Genomic DNA, 16,931 nt, shown 5'->3' with positions numbered 1-16,931 from the left:
GTTGGTTTTTTTCTTTGTTTTCTCAAAGCAATAAATATAGGTATTTTTTGTATTGCCAGAAATTCAAACAGTGGAAACAAACTGTGTGTCAAACTCTGGGCGCTTGAGCTGTACTGCTGGCTGTGTTTCAGGCTGGACGGGCAGGTACCTGCTCCTTGTGGTGGTGGTCAGCGTCCTCACAACTGTCGCCCAGCTGTCCTTCCACATTGTCCTGCTGTGCATGCCGCCGTACGCCCACTTCATCAAGAACTGTGAGTGCACGACGCATCCTCACTTCACCTTCGCCAGTAGCGTAACTAGTCTTCTGTCCAGTCGGATTGTTAGTGTATTATAATTTATAATGCAGCAAAGAGTGTTATATTACTTCATTAAGAAATAAGTATTATTGTTAACACCTGTTGGGATATATATATATATGCAAATAAAAATGTGCAAATTGATATTTGCACAAATAAGTACAGTGAAATGAGTACAGTCTATAATTCAGAATTGTATGGTTCAGCACGTTTTGTAATCTGGCAACATCTGAGCCGCTTGCGTTCAGATTTATTGGGGTGGGTTCAAGCCGTTGACCTTGGCCGCCACATCACATGACTGCTCCGTTGGCATTTATGGTTCACTCAAAGTTAATCGTTTTTCTGAGTTTTCATTGCGGTACTGTGTTTCCTGTTTTCTAGTGGGTTACATTTCATATTTTCTCATTCGGTATTTCCATTAACACCATAGTGACGTTTGATAATCCGGGAAAATTTCTAATCGGGGCATGGTCATGGTCTTGACCTGGCAGGATTAAACACCTTTCTCTGTACTAACAGAAAGTGTTATTTGGGAATAACTGTGTTCATCCTTACCACGGGTGGGCAGAGGCACCCTTTATTCTCGTTTCCTCTTTGTAAGTAGCTGTACTAAACAAGCGAGCTTACTTGGAGCTGGTGCATTTGGCGACAGCCTTGGTACCCATGCAGACAGCGTGCTCAGCCAGTCTCGTGGCCATCTGTAACTTGCGTCTTGAGTGTAGAACATTTTCTTAATAGATTTGTGAGGTGATTAGAGTTTTGTTGGTTTGGTGTGTTAACGTAATACTTTTATAATCATCCATAAAAAAAATGAATAATTTATTTTACTTCATTGATGTTCCTAGGGGGAGGGGGAAAATGTTAAAAGCAGTCATCATCAATGAATTCCAGGCCTTTTGCCTTAGGGCACATAGTTTACTTTTTTGTATTAATGATGGTGTTTGTAATGAAAAGCATACTTTTTTTATTTGTATGGTGGCGGCTTCATCGCCTTCTTAGTGTGGCGAATAGGAATTGTTGTGATGGAGTAGTGGAAGGCATGTATGTACTGTGCTTGTGTGGTGGGCAGGCGAGCTGCTGGAGATGGTCCTGAGGCACGTGGGGCTGGTCCCCCTGAACGCCGTCACGCCGCTGACGGCCGTGCGCCTCGTGGGGCCCGAGCTCCTCCTCCTGGCCGTGTCCATCGCGGTGCATGCCGCCTGCGTGCGTGCCGTGCGCGAGAGGCGCCCTAGCCACGCCTCGGAGGCCAGCGTGTCCTTGGCCGTTGCCGCAACCACCCCGGCTCGCAGCCGCAACCTCAGGTTCCTAGCCTCTCTGGGTACGTTGCTTATCGGTAGAGACCTGAAAAATTCGCGGGTTCATTTCGTGTTATGCTAAAATTCAAATAATTATACCTTAGTGCTGCTTCTGTCATTGGTTCACTGTTAATCTGGAGGGGACTGAGGGTCCAGTTAGAGGACCCTCACTCATAGAAGTGTCGAATCACAGGCCGCCCAGTCGAGACGACTCGCAAGTCGGCAGCCGATGAACAGTTGGCATTTGCCCGAGTGTGCAGAGGATATTGGAGTCTATCCTGGAGGTCGTTGAACCCGCAAATTTTTCTACTTATCGGGCACAAGACGGTGCTTGCACGTGCTTGTTATTTATTTATTTATTTGATCACGTTTTATCATTAAGATCATAGGAATAATACATACTATTAAAGTCTGAGAAATTGGAAAGAAAATCGACCTGGCTTATTGCAAGGAACCATCATAGCACATGCTTAAGGTTATTTCGAGAAACCTTCGGAAAACCAACTGGGATTTGAATTCGGATCCTTCGGGATACCGGTCCAGTGTTTTACCAGCGCGCCGCCTGGCCCTGCTGACCTGTGTACATATGTGCATGTGCACAGGGAAGTACCTGGTGCTGGCCCTGCTGTGCCTCGCCGGGGCCCTCCGTCCCTCGGTGCTGGGCGGAGTGTACTTCCTGGTGTTCCTGGGAGCCATGACATGGTGGGCCTGCTACCGGCCCCTGGGGCGGCCCTTCGCCGTGGTGCTGCGAGTGGTGCTGGTGATGGTGGTGTGCCACGTGGTGGCCTTGTTCGCGGTGCAGCTGCAGTACGTCCAGGAGCAGCTGCCGGCGGGGGACTGCGACTATTGCAGGTGCTGCCACGCGGCGTTGTCGCGATGGCGTTCAGGCCTACACTTGCAACAGTACCGAGACCAATCCTTCATTCTGAATACTTAAGAGGCCACTCCAGTGTTTCAGGGGCACTACGCAACCTGCGTTAACCTCATAAGATTAAATGCTATTTTCACTTTGCTTATAACTAATTAACTAATATAGATTTAGAAATGATGCTTGCTTGATATGTAAGACAACGATGCTCTTATCAAAGCCCCTTTCTTCAAAAACGTGCATAAATTATGGTTCAAACCTAGACAATACACTTATGCATATTAGTAAAGATGAGTATAAAACCATAATTTATGCACGTTTTATAAGAAAGGGGCTTTGATAAGATCATTGTTGTCTTACATATCAAGCAAGCATCATTTCGAAATTTATATTAGTTAATTAGTTATAAGCAAAATGAAAATATCATTGAATCTTATGAGGTTAACGCAGGTTGCGTAGTGCCCCTGAAACACTGGAGTGGCCTCTTAAGGGGATTGGTGCAGGACAAAAAACAGTCATTCGTCAGAATTTGTTGGAAATGAGCTTAAGTGTTTCATAAATGCTCGTTTATTACTACTGTATGGCCAGCCAGCACGTATATAAGCTAGCGGGTGAGATTTGGCAAGTTAGTGGCGAGAGAGCTTCTGTGAGGGGAGGTTGTCGAATGTTGCAGCTCTGAGGCCTGCCATCTAGCGGGAATCTTTCGAAGGTCTTCCACAATATCGCCTTTCTCTCTTTCTCTCTCTCTCTCTCTCTCTCTCTCCAACACGGACACCCAACCAGCTCTTATCTTCGCTTCCCATCTCGCCCTATCCTTCATTCTCGGATCAGGTAGCCGCCCTTCCCCGCGTAGACTTTCATGTTACTCCAGGAAACCAAGACAACCTGTGAAAAATTTGTCCAAAGCTGAATTTTTGTACTGTGGTAGAGTTGACTATGCTTAATAACATACCGAAAGTTTACCGCTGTAGACCTTGTGCGTTATCACCGAAAATTTGCATTTAAGTCCTAGGTGACAGCAACTTGCATCAGTCCATTAAAATGCTACCCATTTATACAGTTTTTAATTTAGACTGTCCGTAAACTTACCAAAATAATCTAGAAACTTTAATACACCCATTAATGTTAGAAAAAATTTAAATTTTTAATATATATGATATAAAGCGATTAATTCACGACATATTTTTTTTTTTATCTTTGCCACCCAGATAAAAATACGATTTACACCGATTTGAAGAGCCCAATGCGAAAAAATGTCTAAATAAATGTTTTTAATTATACTTTTAGCTTTAATATAGCATATTTATAAAGAGTCTAGCATAATTAGTTGCCTCATTAAAGCTGCCCGAGCGTTGCAGTGTACTGCGGCCGTACTGATCTTTCACGGCCGGCGGGCTTTGAAACATGCTGCGTACTGCGACACTCAATAAACTTGGTATTATTTAGGGATTACTTAAAATATATTTAATGCATATGATAGGGTGTATTCATGTTACATCTTTTGAGATATACATATTATTTTTTTTATACATGAATGATTTTTGATACAATAAAATTAACAATAAACAATTTCTGCTTGGAACTTGTAAATCAAAATTCTAGAGGACCTCTGGTTTTGTATATGTGTGTTCGTATTTTGTTACAAAAATTTTATTATTAAAAATTATTTTAATACCAAAAAATATAATTATTTTTTATTTCTAATACATTATATTATTTTAGATCAGAACTGTGCAAAATTTTAATGTAGCCTATATTATAAAATATATATATATATTTAATTGTATGAAATTATTTTACTATATAACAATTGAAGAAAACGATACACCGTTAATGTGCTTATTGAGTTTTGTCACTTTTATAACATAATTCGGATGATAATATTATTTTTTTCCAGAAAATAAATAATACATAAGTTGTGTTGTAAAATGTATTGATAGAATTACATATTTAGTAATTTTTTTTCTAAGTTAATTCATTGGAGTGCTGCGCCTAGCTTACTTCGTTGAATTGCTAGTGGCAAAGAGCGGTGGTGGATGTTTTGCAAGAGTTTGACCGTATTTTATGACCCCAGCTGTGAGAGGGTGTTCGTCCCAGAAATCCTAACGGTCAAGGAAAATAGCCTTTCTCTGTAGTCACGTACGGGTCTGCTACTCGCGCAATATCGTCAGTTTATCACAACTTTCCGGGAAGTTCTATTGTTGTTATTTATAATTTAGAAATTAAAGAGTCGATCATACTAACATTTTTACCTAAGCAAATTGCATCCTGGAAGATTTTTATCTACGTTTGCAGCAAAAATCACTTGCAGTTAGGAAACTTTTATTCTTTCAGAGTAAAATTCAGTCTGGAATTACCATACATTAAAAACCTTAGTTTTCTGGAGCAAAAAACGTCCCAGCACGAGCGACTTTAACACTGCTGCACCACACACTACGCAGCTTGAAATACATCAGTGATCAGACTATTGTACCAGACACTCAAAATATACACATTTAAACCTTAAAAAAAAAAAAAACACAGACAATATTTATGAAGTGATTTTGACGTTACGCTCAACATATTTATGTAACATGTAGTCAAATTTCTATTAAAAAATATATATTTTTTTTCTTACCTTTTATGATTAAAATTACCAATTTAATAATAGGACGTTTTAACTTTGAGGTGTTTATCACAGTTACCATGTAGGGCATTATTTTATATTACTTTGGTGCCATAATGAGAACCGACTTAAAAAAGTATTAAAGTTATTAAATTTACGAAACATTTTTGTGGATCATTGTAGAAATTATCATTAAGGACTCAACTGCTCATTTATTGGTGTGATCACAAGGTTTCATCGGTAAACTTTTGACGTGTTACAAAGAAATGTTCATTCTACTACTGTACAAAAATTTTCCTTTGGGATAATTTTCCATGTATTAAAAATTTTTGTTTCTTAACAGCGAAATTCGTCTCGACCCGAACCTACTTCGACAACCTCGCAGTAGTATACACTACGCGGCTCGGATCGCTTTAGTGGTCAGACTAATTGTATGAGACACTTAAAAAATATACCAATTTAAAGATGAATAAATATGCAAGAACGATTACTTTAAGCGATTTCCACGTTGGGCTCTTTAAGTTTATGTAAGATGTATTTATATTTCCTTAAAATTGAATGAAAGTGAATTCGTTAACTTTAATGATTTAAAAGGTCTATTTTATAGAAACATGTTAAACTTTGTGCTTTTTATCACTATCCTCAGATAGGGCAATGTTTCTAGATTATTTTGGGTTCCATACTGAGGTCTACTCCATAAACTGCATTTGCAATATCCATTATTGTGGATCGTTGCAAAAAAATTTAATTTTGGACTTAACTACTCGTTTTCGGTGTGACACACAAGGTTTGCGGCAGTACTTACACTTTTCACGTGTTACTAAGAAATGTTCATTCTACTACTGTACAAATTTCGGCTTTGGGATAATTTTCTATGTATTAAAAACCTTTGTTTCTTCACAGCGAAATTCGTCCCGACCCGAGCCTACTTCTGCAACCTCGCAGTAGTATACACTACGCGGCTCGGATCGCTTTAGTGGTCAGATACATTGTACCAGGCTCTCAACAAATAAACTAATTTAAAATTTAAGAACTAAATCGTGATCGTAAATTGGCCGCCATGGTGATTTGCGAATTTATGGAGAAATAAAAGCAGTTAAAATCTTATGTAGTTTCCAAGAGACATTATTACATCACCAATCATCTTAAGTAACAGGTTTACAAAATTTCAACATATTCATTAACTAGTCAGTTTTTTTTTCAAATGTGTTAGTATTAACAATCTGGACCATATCTAGTCGGTGAGGTCTGTATTGTTACAGACTATCTGTATTCCGGTATTTGGATTTTGAAGCTACTTAATGATTCGCTTTCAATGTCTATTAAAATATGCCTAATGCTAATTGCAGGAATATTTCTACTCGATTTAAAAATTATAATTCCTGAACATTTGTAGCGGACACATTTCAATGTAACACTCACTGATTTTCGAGTTGTGTTGAGGTTTCGCATGCCACTTCGTGTACACGAGATGGCCCCTGCTCTGGTAACAATGAGTAGGGACACCTGTATTTCGCGAATACATTTCGTGTCAAGGTATTTCACAAAATACTGTAGCTTTTTATAAGAGGAAAGGCAAATTGTGAGGGTGCAGCAGTACTGTGACCACATTCTCATTGGCCTCGTCAAGAGCGGGACGACACCTCTCACCGCTCTCAGCCAATAACCACAAGAGAAAAGCTACAGTATTTTGTGAAATACCTTGACACGAAATGTATTCTCGAAATACAGGTGTCCCTAACAATGAGTCATCACAACCGGTGCCGTCTGTACGAGCGTCTTCACAAGTTATCCTGAAATATGTTCTTAAATATTAATTCAAGTGAATTCTTAAAATCCTACACACCTTATCTTAAGTGTCGTAAATGAATCGTTATATTTTGTAAATCCATATAATATAGGAGCCACCATGGCGCGAAGCGATGGACGCGATACGAATAATATTTTTTTTTACCAACCACTACATCAGTAAATATTTGTGGTTTCCATTCGCTATGAATTCAAGCATGTAACATTTGTACTGCTTCTTCAATTCGGCCACAGTTAAATGGGAGGCTCTGAATCCCTGAAAACTCCTCAACAAAATCAACGATGAATCACAGGCATTATAACAAACAGTTGTCACAAGTCAAGTAGCCAATGAGCAGGTGACATTTTTCGAGTCCGTAGAGGATTGACTATCGTACAGGTCATTGGCAACACGCCCTTACGCGCATGGTTAATACCCGCATGAGTAGAGCAGAGGTGCCCCCCCCCCAAACACTATGACTCACCCCCCCTAAACTAATTATGCCCCCCCCCCGAATTTTTTTATGCCATGTTCTAAATGATTTACTCAATTATTTTATAATATTATACTTTTTTAGTATTATATTTTATCACATTTTGCATTAATTAAAACTGATTTTCTAATAATAATTTTGGTAATATCAGGTAATATTTCCATCCTGAACCGACAGATGCCAAACTGCTTTTGTTGAGGAAAGTGCGGGGTTGCCAATTTGATTTACAAGATCCCTTTCATTTATCAAAGCACCAGAATCGTATTTTCACATTAGAAGCTATAATTATGTAAATAATATATACATTTTTCTCGTCTTTTAACCACCCCCCCCCCCCCCTGAAATTTTAATGACGCAGTCTGCGTCGTTACCCCCCCCTTGTGGGCACCCCTGAGTAGAGTGTAAAGGCGTAAGCATGATACACATCTGGTCCTCATCTAACCGCGCACACTTAGATTTAACTCAGGATAGGGTGAAAAATGTTTACTAATTTTGCAGTCCTAACAGTCACCAACGAAACGCCAGCAAAATAAATAAATAAGGCCACGAATATTGTTCGTGAATGAAGGCGAAGCTGATACTTTGGAAACGTTACCAGCATATATTAAATAATGTTTAACTATTATTTACGTAGCTTACTTCTTAAAACTGCATTCATGTAAACTGATTTTGTGTGAGACTATGTTGAGTGTTTTCTGCTACACTTATTTTTCTGAAAAAAAGTATATTGTGGCTTAATAAACTTGTTAACATTGATGCCTGTCATAAAAAAAATTCAAACGTAATCATACGGATACATGTTGAGTATAGTTTATGAATGGTTCACGCATTGCTAGAAAAAAAAAGCATGTTTACAATTTTACACATCTTTATGTTGTCGCATCGCGTCCATCGCGTTGTACATACGCAACTCTGAAAAATAAATGTATGGTAAAAAAGCTATAATAAAATAATCTCTTATCTTTCTTTATTCTTTTTTCTAAGTGCTCTAATGGCTTTCGATAGTTTTGTTCTTTTGTGTACTATGCTTGGTGGAGGTTTCTTCGGCATTTTATTCCTGAATAAATCTCACGCTTACAACAAAAAACATCTAGCTAAATCACTGTGTTAAATAATAACAGAGAATAACCATTCAATTATACGCCGAGCTAGACCAAACACGTTCTCTTATCTACTGAAAATGAGTACGTTGACCTTCATATCAGTTTCGCGCGAAATCCCGTCTCCCCTTCGTAAACAGCAGACAGCTGAGGCAGGGTGGGAACGAGAGAAAACACTGGCTGCAAACAGTTCGGGAAACTGTCGCAAGGTGTCACTACTGTCCAGCGCGCTCCATAATTTCTCGTATCCGAGCTTGCACGCTGCTCAAACTTCTACAGCTACGTTTTTACTTTAGGTCCGACTGCAATAAGCTAAAGACTAAAATAAAGTCAATCATTCAGCCGACAGATATATCGGCGTTTGAATTACAAATGAAAACGCGAATGTTATTAAATTCGCAAATGAATATCACGCAATTTCGTAGCAGCTCATTTATTAAAATTCAAATTGTAAATACGTTAAATTAATAATAATTACAGATAAAATAATGGTCACAGTCATATCTCCCGTGTCTGAAAATTTATCTGCGAAAGTTTTACCACTGAATTCTTTATAGTTTATTAATAAAGCTTGAATTTAAAAAAAATCCCGAAAATCAGCAATAACTTAATTAAAATAAAAAAATTAAAAAAATAATTTTACACCAGAATGGTTCAAATCTTCTCTAGTAGCTGAATCATTAACAAATATATTGTTTTTTTTAATACGATGCTGGTGCACCAATCCCCTTAAAGGCTTGTCTCATGCATGTTAATTGTTTTTAGTTTTTCCTTCAGTTCTTCTATTTCATGGCAGTTTGTAATATTTTAACTCTTCACTACACTAAGTGAATATCTGTTTAAATTATTTGTGGCAGAACAAACAATTATAAGGGATATATGGATTTAAAATTTAAGAAATAGCCCTTAAAAATAGTAATGACGAAAAAATTTAAATAATTAAAATTACTTGTGAGACAGAGCCTTAAGACATTCCGTGGATTTGGATAAAAAGCTGAAAAAACTGTAATTAACGGTAAGTAACAAAACCTCTCTTAATAATTTCATCTTTAACCTTCTCTTTTCAAATATTTCTTTTCTCTTTAATTTATATTAATTTATTTTTTCTTTACGTTGTCACTTTCTATCTTTGGCTTTGTATGTGCATGTTCGTGTGTGTGTGCTTGTGTGTGAATGCATGCTTGTGTGAGTGTGCATGTGTATAGGTATGTATGTGAGTGCCAGCTGATTGACGTCTCGCAGGTACTTGGGGCTGACGGTGCTCGTTACGAGGAACTGCTCCCAGCCGCAGCAGGAGTTGTTTGCGGATGCAGACTGGGACTCGTACGCCAACCCTGCCGTGCTGCTGCTGCTGTTCTACCTGCTGGCGTTGCAGTCCCGTGCCCTGCTCAAGCCTCGCGTGAGTACACCTCCCGCCCGCGCCGGTCCTCTCTTGCCTCCAGCGCTCTGCACGCTAACCAAAAGTGACTTTGTGTGCTCATTAAATTTTCTTGCATCTTGCTGTATTAGAGAATCCTGGCATCTGGCTAGAAATTATTTGTAAACTTAAGCAACGAGCAATAGTCTACTATTCATTACAGCTTTAGAGAGATAGGCTGATAATGTGATCACTGTTTTCTATGTTTGTAGAACCCTTAATAGCCTCGCACAGTTAGTCGTGCTTTGTGGTTGGACATCCACTCTGTTGCCGTAATATAACATGATATTGTTTAAAATGTTCTATCTTTCTTATATTTGCATATTATTAATCAAATGTTACAAACACTTTATGCATTATTCGATTGTGAACAGTGATCAGTTAATTTATGGTGGTTGGAACCATTCTTCTCTGCTTTTTGTGTACTAATTGTGTGTTTAGTAAAACTTGGAACTTTGTGTCTGTGGTGGTTTGTGCTGTGTTGGGCATAGCTGCAGGCAGATTGTGTTTTTTATGTCAGTAATAACATTGCCATGTTGTGAGGTGTGTGGTTCTAATGACTCTCTCATCTCCTGCACATTGCTTCTTGTCTTGTCTTGTCTTCATGTCTGCCTTTTCTGTATTTGTCTTATCCAGTGTTTACTGCAGAGGCTTGAGGTGAAATAAAAAAGTTATTGTCTTTAGGTGAAAATTCTGAGAAAATTGGAAGTATTTTAAAATGGGTGGTAATTGGTTTTAGTGTGGATTTATTTTGAATGGCTACAGATTAAAACACTGTGTAAAAATCTAGTTGGTATCACTATGTATCAGTATTAAGATTTTATTTGGATGTGGATAGGTAGAGTCCAACATTAACTTAATATTGGGTAAATGTTATTGTTTGTTTAAGTATATATAGGTATGAGGTCTGAGGTTTTGATTGACCATGCACAGGTATGTTGGAGAAGTAGTGGAAGCAATGGGCCACGCTAAAATCTGGGTGTTGTCATTCATTCTGTCCCCTTGCCTCTTCATCAGGCGGAAGATATTTCCTGTCATTGCTTTCTGTCAGGTGGTGATGAAGTTTGTAAGAGATGGATGATGAAGATGACGATTATCCCTGAGTGACTGTGTAACTGGCAGAACATTTTTTGTGCCTCATTTCAATGCTATTGGTATGTAAATGTGTTTGCAGTTTGGCTAATGTCCGTAAGCTTCATTAAATTCTGCTGAGTACCGAGTGCTTGTTTTCCTGTAATGCCCAAGTGTAGCGGTGGAATTACATGAAATAGTAAAGCTCTTCAATGCTACAGAACTGTAGGCATTTTCTTTGTTACGGCCAGAAGAAAATATTAATATTAGCTGATGCACCATCTTAAACATAACAATTATGCACAGAATGCAAAAGAAGCACTTTTGTTAGCCTCTAGAAAGTTTGACAGTTATTGGCAAAACTTGCATCTCACTTTTATTGGTTTAGCTTTACATTTCAATTTGAATCATAATTTATGATATTTATGTTGCATCTGTAATCCTCTCTCCGCATTTGTATAAAATATATTCTGTATTCACTACTATAATTGTCACTATCTCAGGTTTTAAATGCATAGTTTCCCCCACCTAATATTCTCGACCTGCTTTTGTGCAGCACCCAGTGATTGAAACATGATCTTGGCATCCTGCTGGTGGCAGCCAATGTGGAGATGCTGTTATCTGCTACTTGGAAATTCTTTAGTTATGACAGTGTATGCGGCCAATTTAGTGCACGGCCGTCACTAACTCCTCCCCCCCCACTCGTTCTGCAGGCATCGCTGTCTCCAACAAGCTTGGGTAGTTATGTCAGTTGGGGCCAAGTGGCTCGGGAACTGTGGCAGGTGCGAGCACATGGGGGCTGGGGAAAGGTGAAACACCTTGTGATCAGTAATGTGACTGGGCTGTAGGCGACATCTTTCATGCGATTGTCCATGGTTATTCAACTTTATACACTTCTCGTTTAAAATTAGAGTATTTTGACAAAACACAAAGCATACTTTGGTGTTAGCTGTATTCAATTGTAACGATAAAGGAATATTTCAGAACAGCCGATGTGTTAAGTGTTTTGGAATGACGCTTGCTTTGTGCCTGCAATGACTGGCGTGGTGGTGACCATATATGCAGACGGACTGTTGCCTTCTGCGCACCGTGCTATCATTGGCTTATGATTCGCCAGCTATACTTTCAAAATCAGCAAGTGCAAACAATAATATGTGTAGTTGTTGGTACTCCAACAGGTAATTGTTTTTTTATTTTAATTATTGTTTGTTAAGTATAAATTTTATGCAGAACGTATTCAACTCTACTAGTAATGAAACCTCAAACACGTACTGAATTAAATTTCAACATACTAAGTGACTTCTACAATGTGCAAACTGCCATCCACCATAATACATTTTGTGAAATTATATTGAAAAATAATAAATAACGCATTCAATGGTGAGCCAGAATTTTTCTACTGGGCAGCCTAGGCACGCTGTCTGTATCCATTAGGGATGTGCCCAATAAATCGGCAAGAGATAAGAATCTGCCAATTTTCACAGAATCTGGAATTTATAAGATTTGGTAATCAATGAAATTTATTCTAATTTTTGCAAATATTTGTCATAACCCATGAGTGTACATGTTTATGTGGCAAATTATCCCTCCCCAGCTGCAGGAGAAATAATTTATTTTTAAATCTCAAATTTGACCTATCAGTTCCACAAATATGCAATCAACAAAATTTGTACTGCATGTAATAATAGCCATGTAAACAGCATCACAGGGCAGTAAATACTCACTTTTGCATTTTTTTAAAGTTTGTTAAACTTTCATTTGTGAAAAAATTAGTTAAATTGGACCAATTTCTGACATATTTCTACATTAACACAATAAATTGGAATGAGAACTGGTGAATTTCCTGTTTGGCAGTTTCAATCAGAATCAGCTTTTAGTGTGAATCAACACATTCCTAGTATTAGTGTTAATTTTGACCCAAATGTCGTACTCCATAGTTAGATGAAACAGACTGGTAGAGTCGAATAGTAGACGGACCCCTTTGGGAACGAAACAGCGCATACTCGGCACTGCTCGGTTACACATCAACTGTTCTAATAACATCAACCATACTATTGATGCTGGTGCATGTATCTAAATATCTCTTCGGTGAGCACTACATGCTCAACATATTTAGAAAGGGTATATAGCACTCTTTAAGTGAAATGCCATACTCAAAAAGATATTTTTAAACCACCTCGGCTGCATCTCGCTGATGCGTATTCCCTTTCCCTTCTTACCCCTCGTGCCCCTCACTCAAGCGCCGTCACGCAAGACGTTTGGCCCGCACTGTATGGTGATGACGAGGTGACGAGGTGGACTACCCGACCAGCATGGCTTGCAGGTGGCCAGCACGGCTCGGAGGCTGCAGAAGGCAGCCAGCCGACGAGTGCCGCTCTCGCGCCAGCTGTCGCAGCGCTTGTCTCAGCGCCGTACCAGCCGCTGGCGGTCCGCCACGCGTCGCGTGCGTGTATGTAGCCGGTCCCTCCCCCTCCGGCCTGTCGCGTGCATGTGTAGCCGTAGCAAGCACCTCGTCTCCCGTGAGCTTTCTCTGTTTTACAGGCATATTTTTTTTTTTTCCACGTGAAAGAATTTCGTCATCAGTCTTTTGTGGCAGCAAACTTGCAGTGTGCATGAGTGTCTCGAGCACCCACATTGTTTTCATTTTACCTATTTTTATTTTTTTTTGAAACCTACGAGCTGTTCAACATCTCGAGGCCATTTACAGACGATCTATCGTCGATGCTCTGTTGCGAAACCATGGAATGGAATCCTCGGGGATCAAACTTGAATTTATATTTTTGCGGTGGCTGGCATTCTGTGGCAACAGAGCATTGGGTATGCTTATTTACAGTGATCTTTTGCACTCTAAAGGCACTTGCAAGGTGAAAGCATTTTTTTATTAAATTAAAACACAGTGTCTGGTAAGATTTATGGTTTTTGAATTCAGATAGTATATTCATTTACTGAATAATATTGGTGATTATGAACACCTTGAAAAAATTAAGCAGGGTTGTGATTCCTTATGCGAAATGAGTAATCATAGCATAAACTGACATTCAACCATCGTGAATATTAAGTGATGTGTTCACCCTTGAAAAATCAAGATTTCTTCGGGTTTATTTCGAAATGCACAAAATCTACTTGAGATAAAACATCAAATTTACGAACAGTGTTTTCTTGAGTTAAGAGGTGCAACTGATGAAAATAAAAACATCATCCCCTTTGATTAAGAACACAGGGTCACGATAACAAAATTACATTCTCAGTGTTCCTAATAAAGAGAGATACCAGCAAAGTTGAAAGTGGCCCAAATACGGCAGTAGTGCCAGGTATGGAATAGCACAAATGGTTGCGAACACCTTGCATTTGAAAAAGAAAATGTGTGTTATTGTGTTTTGTTTATTTACTTGTGATGCCATTTTGTTTCCAATTATATTTTTCTTTATGACGGATATGACTTAAAGCTACAATGTTGCATCACTTCGATGTGCACACTGGTTTTATTTTATTCTTTCAGGTCTGTCTGCACATGTGATAATCTTTTGTGGAAGTTTTATTATTGTGAAGGAGCACAGTTCAAAGTGTGCTCTTGTCACATGTCGCCTGTAGAATTCATGTTCTGAGCTTCATGTTTCTGTTGGTAGAATTATAACTATAGATAATACCATAGTAAGATATCCTGCATGTGCTTTGCAGAATATGAGCGGGTGTGTGTTCTGCCATGCATCGAACAATTTACATATGTTATTTTGACCTTTGTACTCATCTGTTGTAAAGGTATGTTGTATATTGTTTTTAACTTTTAACTCATGAATATAGTACAACCGTAACACAAATTTCTATTTAAAAATAAGGTGAAAATGCCATGCAAAGTTAGTTACATGAAGCTGCCATTGAATTCTGCCCAAATAATTTATATAAAAAAAAAAACCTTAAAAAATCATCTGGTCTGTGACTTTTATCATATTTGGAGCAGATGACATGTAAATTGGAAATCCTTTTTATTATAAAAATTATTCAACTGGTTGTATGTAATAAAAAAAAAAATTTTCTCAGAAAATTATCGATACTGTTTTATAATCTTAAATGTACTTTTTAATAAACTTAATTAATTTATTGCACATTATTATGCTTTTATAATCCAAATTTTTATCCAGATAGAATATGTGTGAGTATTCAGGATTACTATATCAGCTATTGGCTAACAGCTGTTTTGTGCTTGACAATATCTGATAGCTTGCAATATTCAGGCTAAATATTGTCATTTTGGTTCAATTCATTTCTTAGGTATACTCAATAGTAACTGCAATGTTGTTTTAGGTATGTACAAGTAATTTTTCATTTTTTTTTTTTTTTACTTTGACAGTAGAAAATGTAAACACTCTTGTTTTGAATTCACAAGCTGCTACTGCAGTACAATAGTTGTTATAGGTGTTTAACTTGTTGTATTTGACACTATGAAGTAAATAATTTGTGTCATTTGTTATGTATTTGAATATGATTTTTATATATATATATATATATATATATATATATATATATATATATAGTGTATTTGAATTTGATACATAATATTTATGTACATGTAATTATGTTAAATATTATATATATAGAAATTAATATATATATATATTTTTGTTTAAAATAATGGTAGCATAGTATCTAAAATTAAAAACATATTATCAAAGCAGTTCAATTCCAGTTTTTTTTTTTTTTTTTTTTTTTAAGAAAATGGAAATGGCGAAAATTGATTACATTGATGTTCGTTATAAACTTTTTAGACATAAAGAAACATCACCAGAATAATTTTTATGTTTTAACTAGTATACTGAAGTATTCTGGCTGTTATGTGATTATGATCATGATTCTTGAGTATAGGTAGTCATGCTTGGGTGCAGCTATGGGTAAAGGTGATCAAGAAAAATAGATTTCAAACATACCTTTTAAGACATTGAGCATATTACAATTTTTGCTTTTGTGTTGCAGTTACACTATAAGCTTTTGTTTCCAAGCATGTTGCTGTTGAGCCTGCGTGTGTTGTACGTTCGCTACCTGTCTTATATGTTGTGTTAGGTGTGTCTGTGTTGTGTGTTGTAGTGCTAGTACTCTCTATGCTGTACATAGCCAGCCTGGCTTGTTAACTCAGTTTTTTTCTCGTGGTTTTTTTAGGTTGGTAGTAGGGAATGGGAATCCTATAGCAACTCCGAGACTACTCATGTACGTATCACACAATTACTACTTTATTATTTTACGTAGTTTATGCCATTCATTTTGTTAGTTACAATGTGCAGAGAGAAACAATAAATGGTTGTGTACGTTGGAATCGGCACTAAGCAAGGTTGGAATTGTGGGCTTTTGCGGAACTGATTGCATCATGTACATATTACAGGAAACATTTTTTTTTTATTATTTGGGCATGGGTTTTGGAGAAGACAGTTTATCACTTCAAGTAACTGTAATTTAATAATCATACAATATATTATAAGTTGCTTTGTATTGTGTTAGAGCTACTAAAACATGCATGGATTCATTGTTTCCAGCATACATGAATGTTGAAAAGAGGATGCTGCAGTCAGACAAGAAGGAACTGACTAATAGGTGTGAAAATTATGATAATTTATTTTAAATATTTGGCTATTATTTTAAATTTTTAACAACCCACACACAAGTACACACCATCATGTTTAATAACATACATATACTCATATACATTGTCGCGTGGCACCTGGCTCTTCCAGAATGGCCTTAAGTGTCAATCCTCAGTTCCTGCCTGGATAGGAAGGTATGGGCTGACTGGCGCGAGTACTCTCTGAATGGTGGTTCCTAAGAGGGGTAGGTAAGGTTTTCCCCCACTTTGGGATGCCCTGAAAGTGGCTCCCAGCTTCCCTAGTTTTTTTTCCTAACGGCCAAGGGCCGGCCATTTATACCCCTCCTGAGGGCCGGGGCGTGACGTAGGGAGGGCTGGGTTTCCAGGAATCGCGGGCGCTTCCAGGAATTCCAGGCGGCAGTAAGGCC

The 16,931-nt window shown here is 37.9% G+C and overlaps 1 protein-coding gene across 14 annotated transcripts in view; it reads left to right on the top strand.

Moving 5' to 3' along the window:
• LOC134533037 (piezo-type mechanosensitive ion channel component-like) overlaps nucleotides 1–16,931 on the top strand; it is a 171,845-nt gene that overhangs the window by 44,695 nt on the left and 110,219 nt on the right. For 9 of the 14 annotated variants that reach the window (XM_063370192.1, XM_063370202.1, XM_063370201.1 and 6 more), the window contains exons 3-8: nucleotides 132–251; nucleotides 1,366–1,614; nucleotides 2,194–2,443; nucleotides 9,689–9,845; nucleotides 13,258–13,383; nucleotides 16,086–16,133. In XM_063370192.1, coding sequence (XP_063226262.1) covers nucleotides 132–251; nucleotides 1,366–1,614; nucleotides 2,194–2,443; nucleotides 9,689–9,845; nucleotides 13,258–13,383; nucleotides 16,086–16,133 — 950 coding nt within the window. Of the gene's footprint in view, nucleotides 1–131; nucleotides 252–1,365; nucleotides 1,615–2,193; nucleotides 2,444–9,688; nucleotides 9,846–13,257; nucleotides 13,384–16,085; nucleotides 16,134–16,456; nucleotides 16,515–16,931 lie in introns of those variants that run through there. The other 5 variants (XM_063370197.1, XM_063370196.1, XM_063370195.1 and 2 more) reach the window with 4 other exon arrangements.

Source organism: Bacillus rossius, chromosome 6 (genome assembly GCF_032445375.1).
Source record: "Bacillus rossius redtenbacheri isolate Brsri chromosome 6, Brsri_v3, whole genome shotgun sequence".
Lineage (NCBI taxonomy): Eukaryota > Metazoa > Arthropoda > Insecta > Phasmatodea > Bacillidae > Bacillus > Bacillus rossius.
This window is presented reverse-complemented; position numbering and strand designations above follow the sequence as displayed.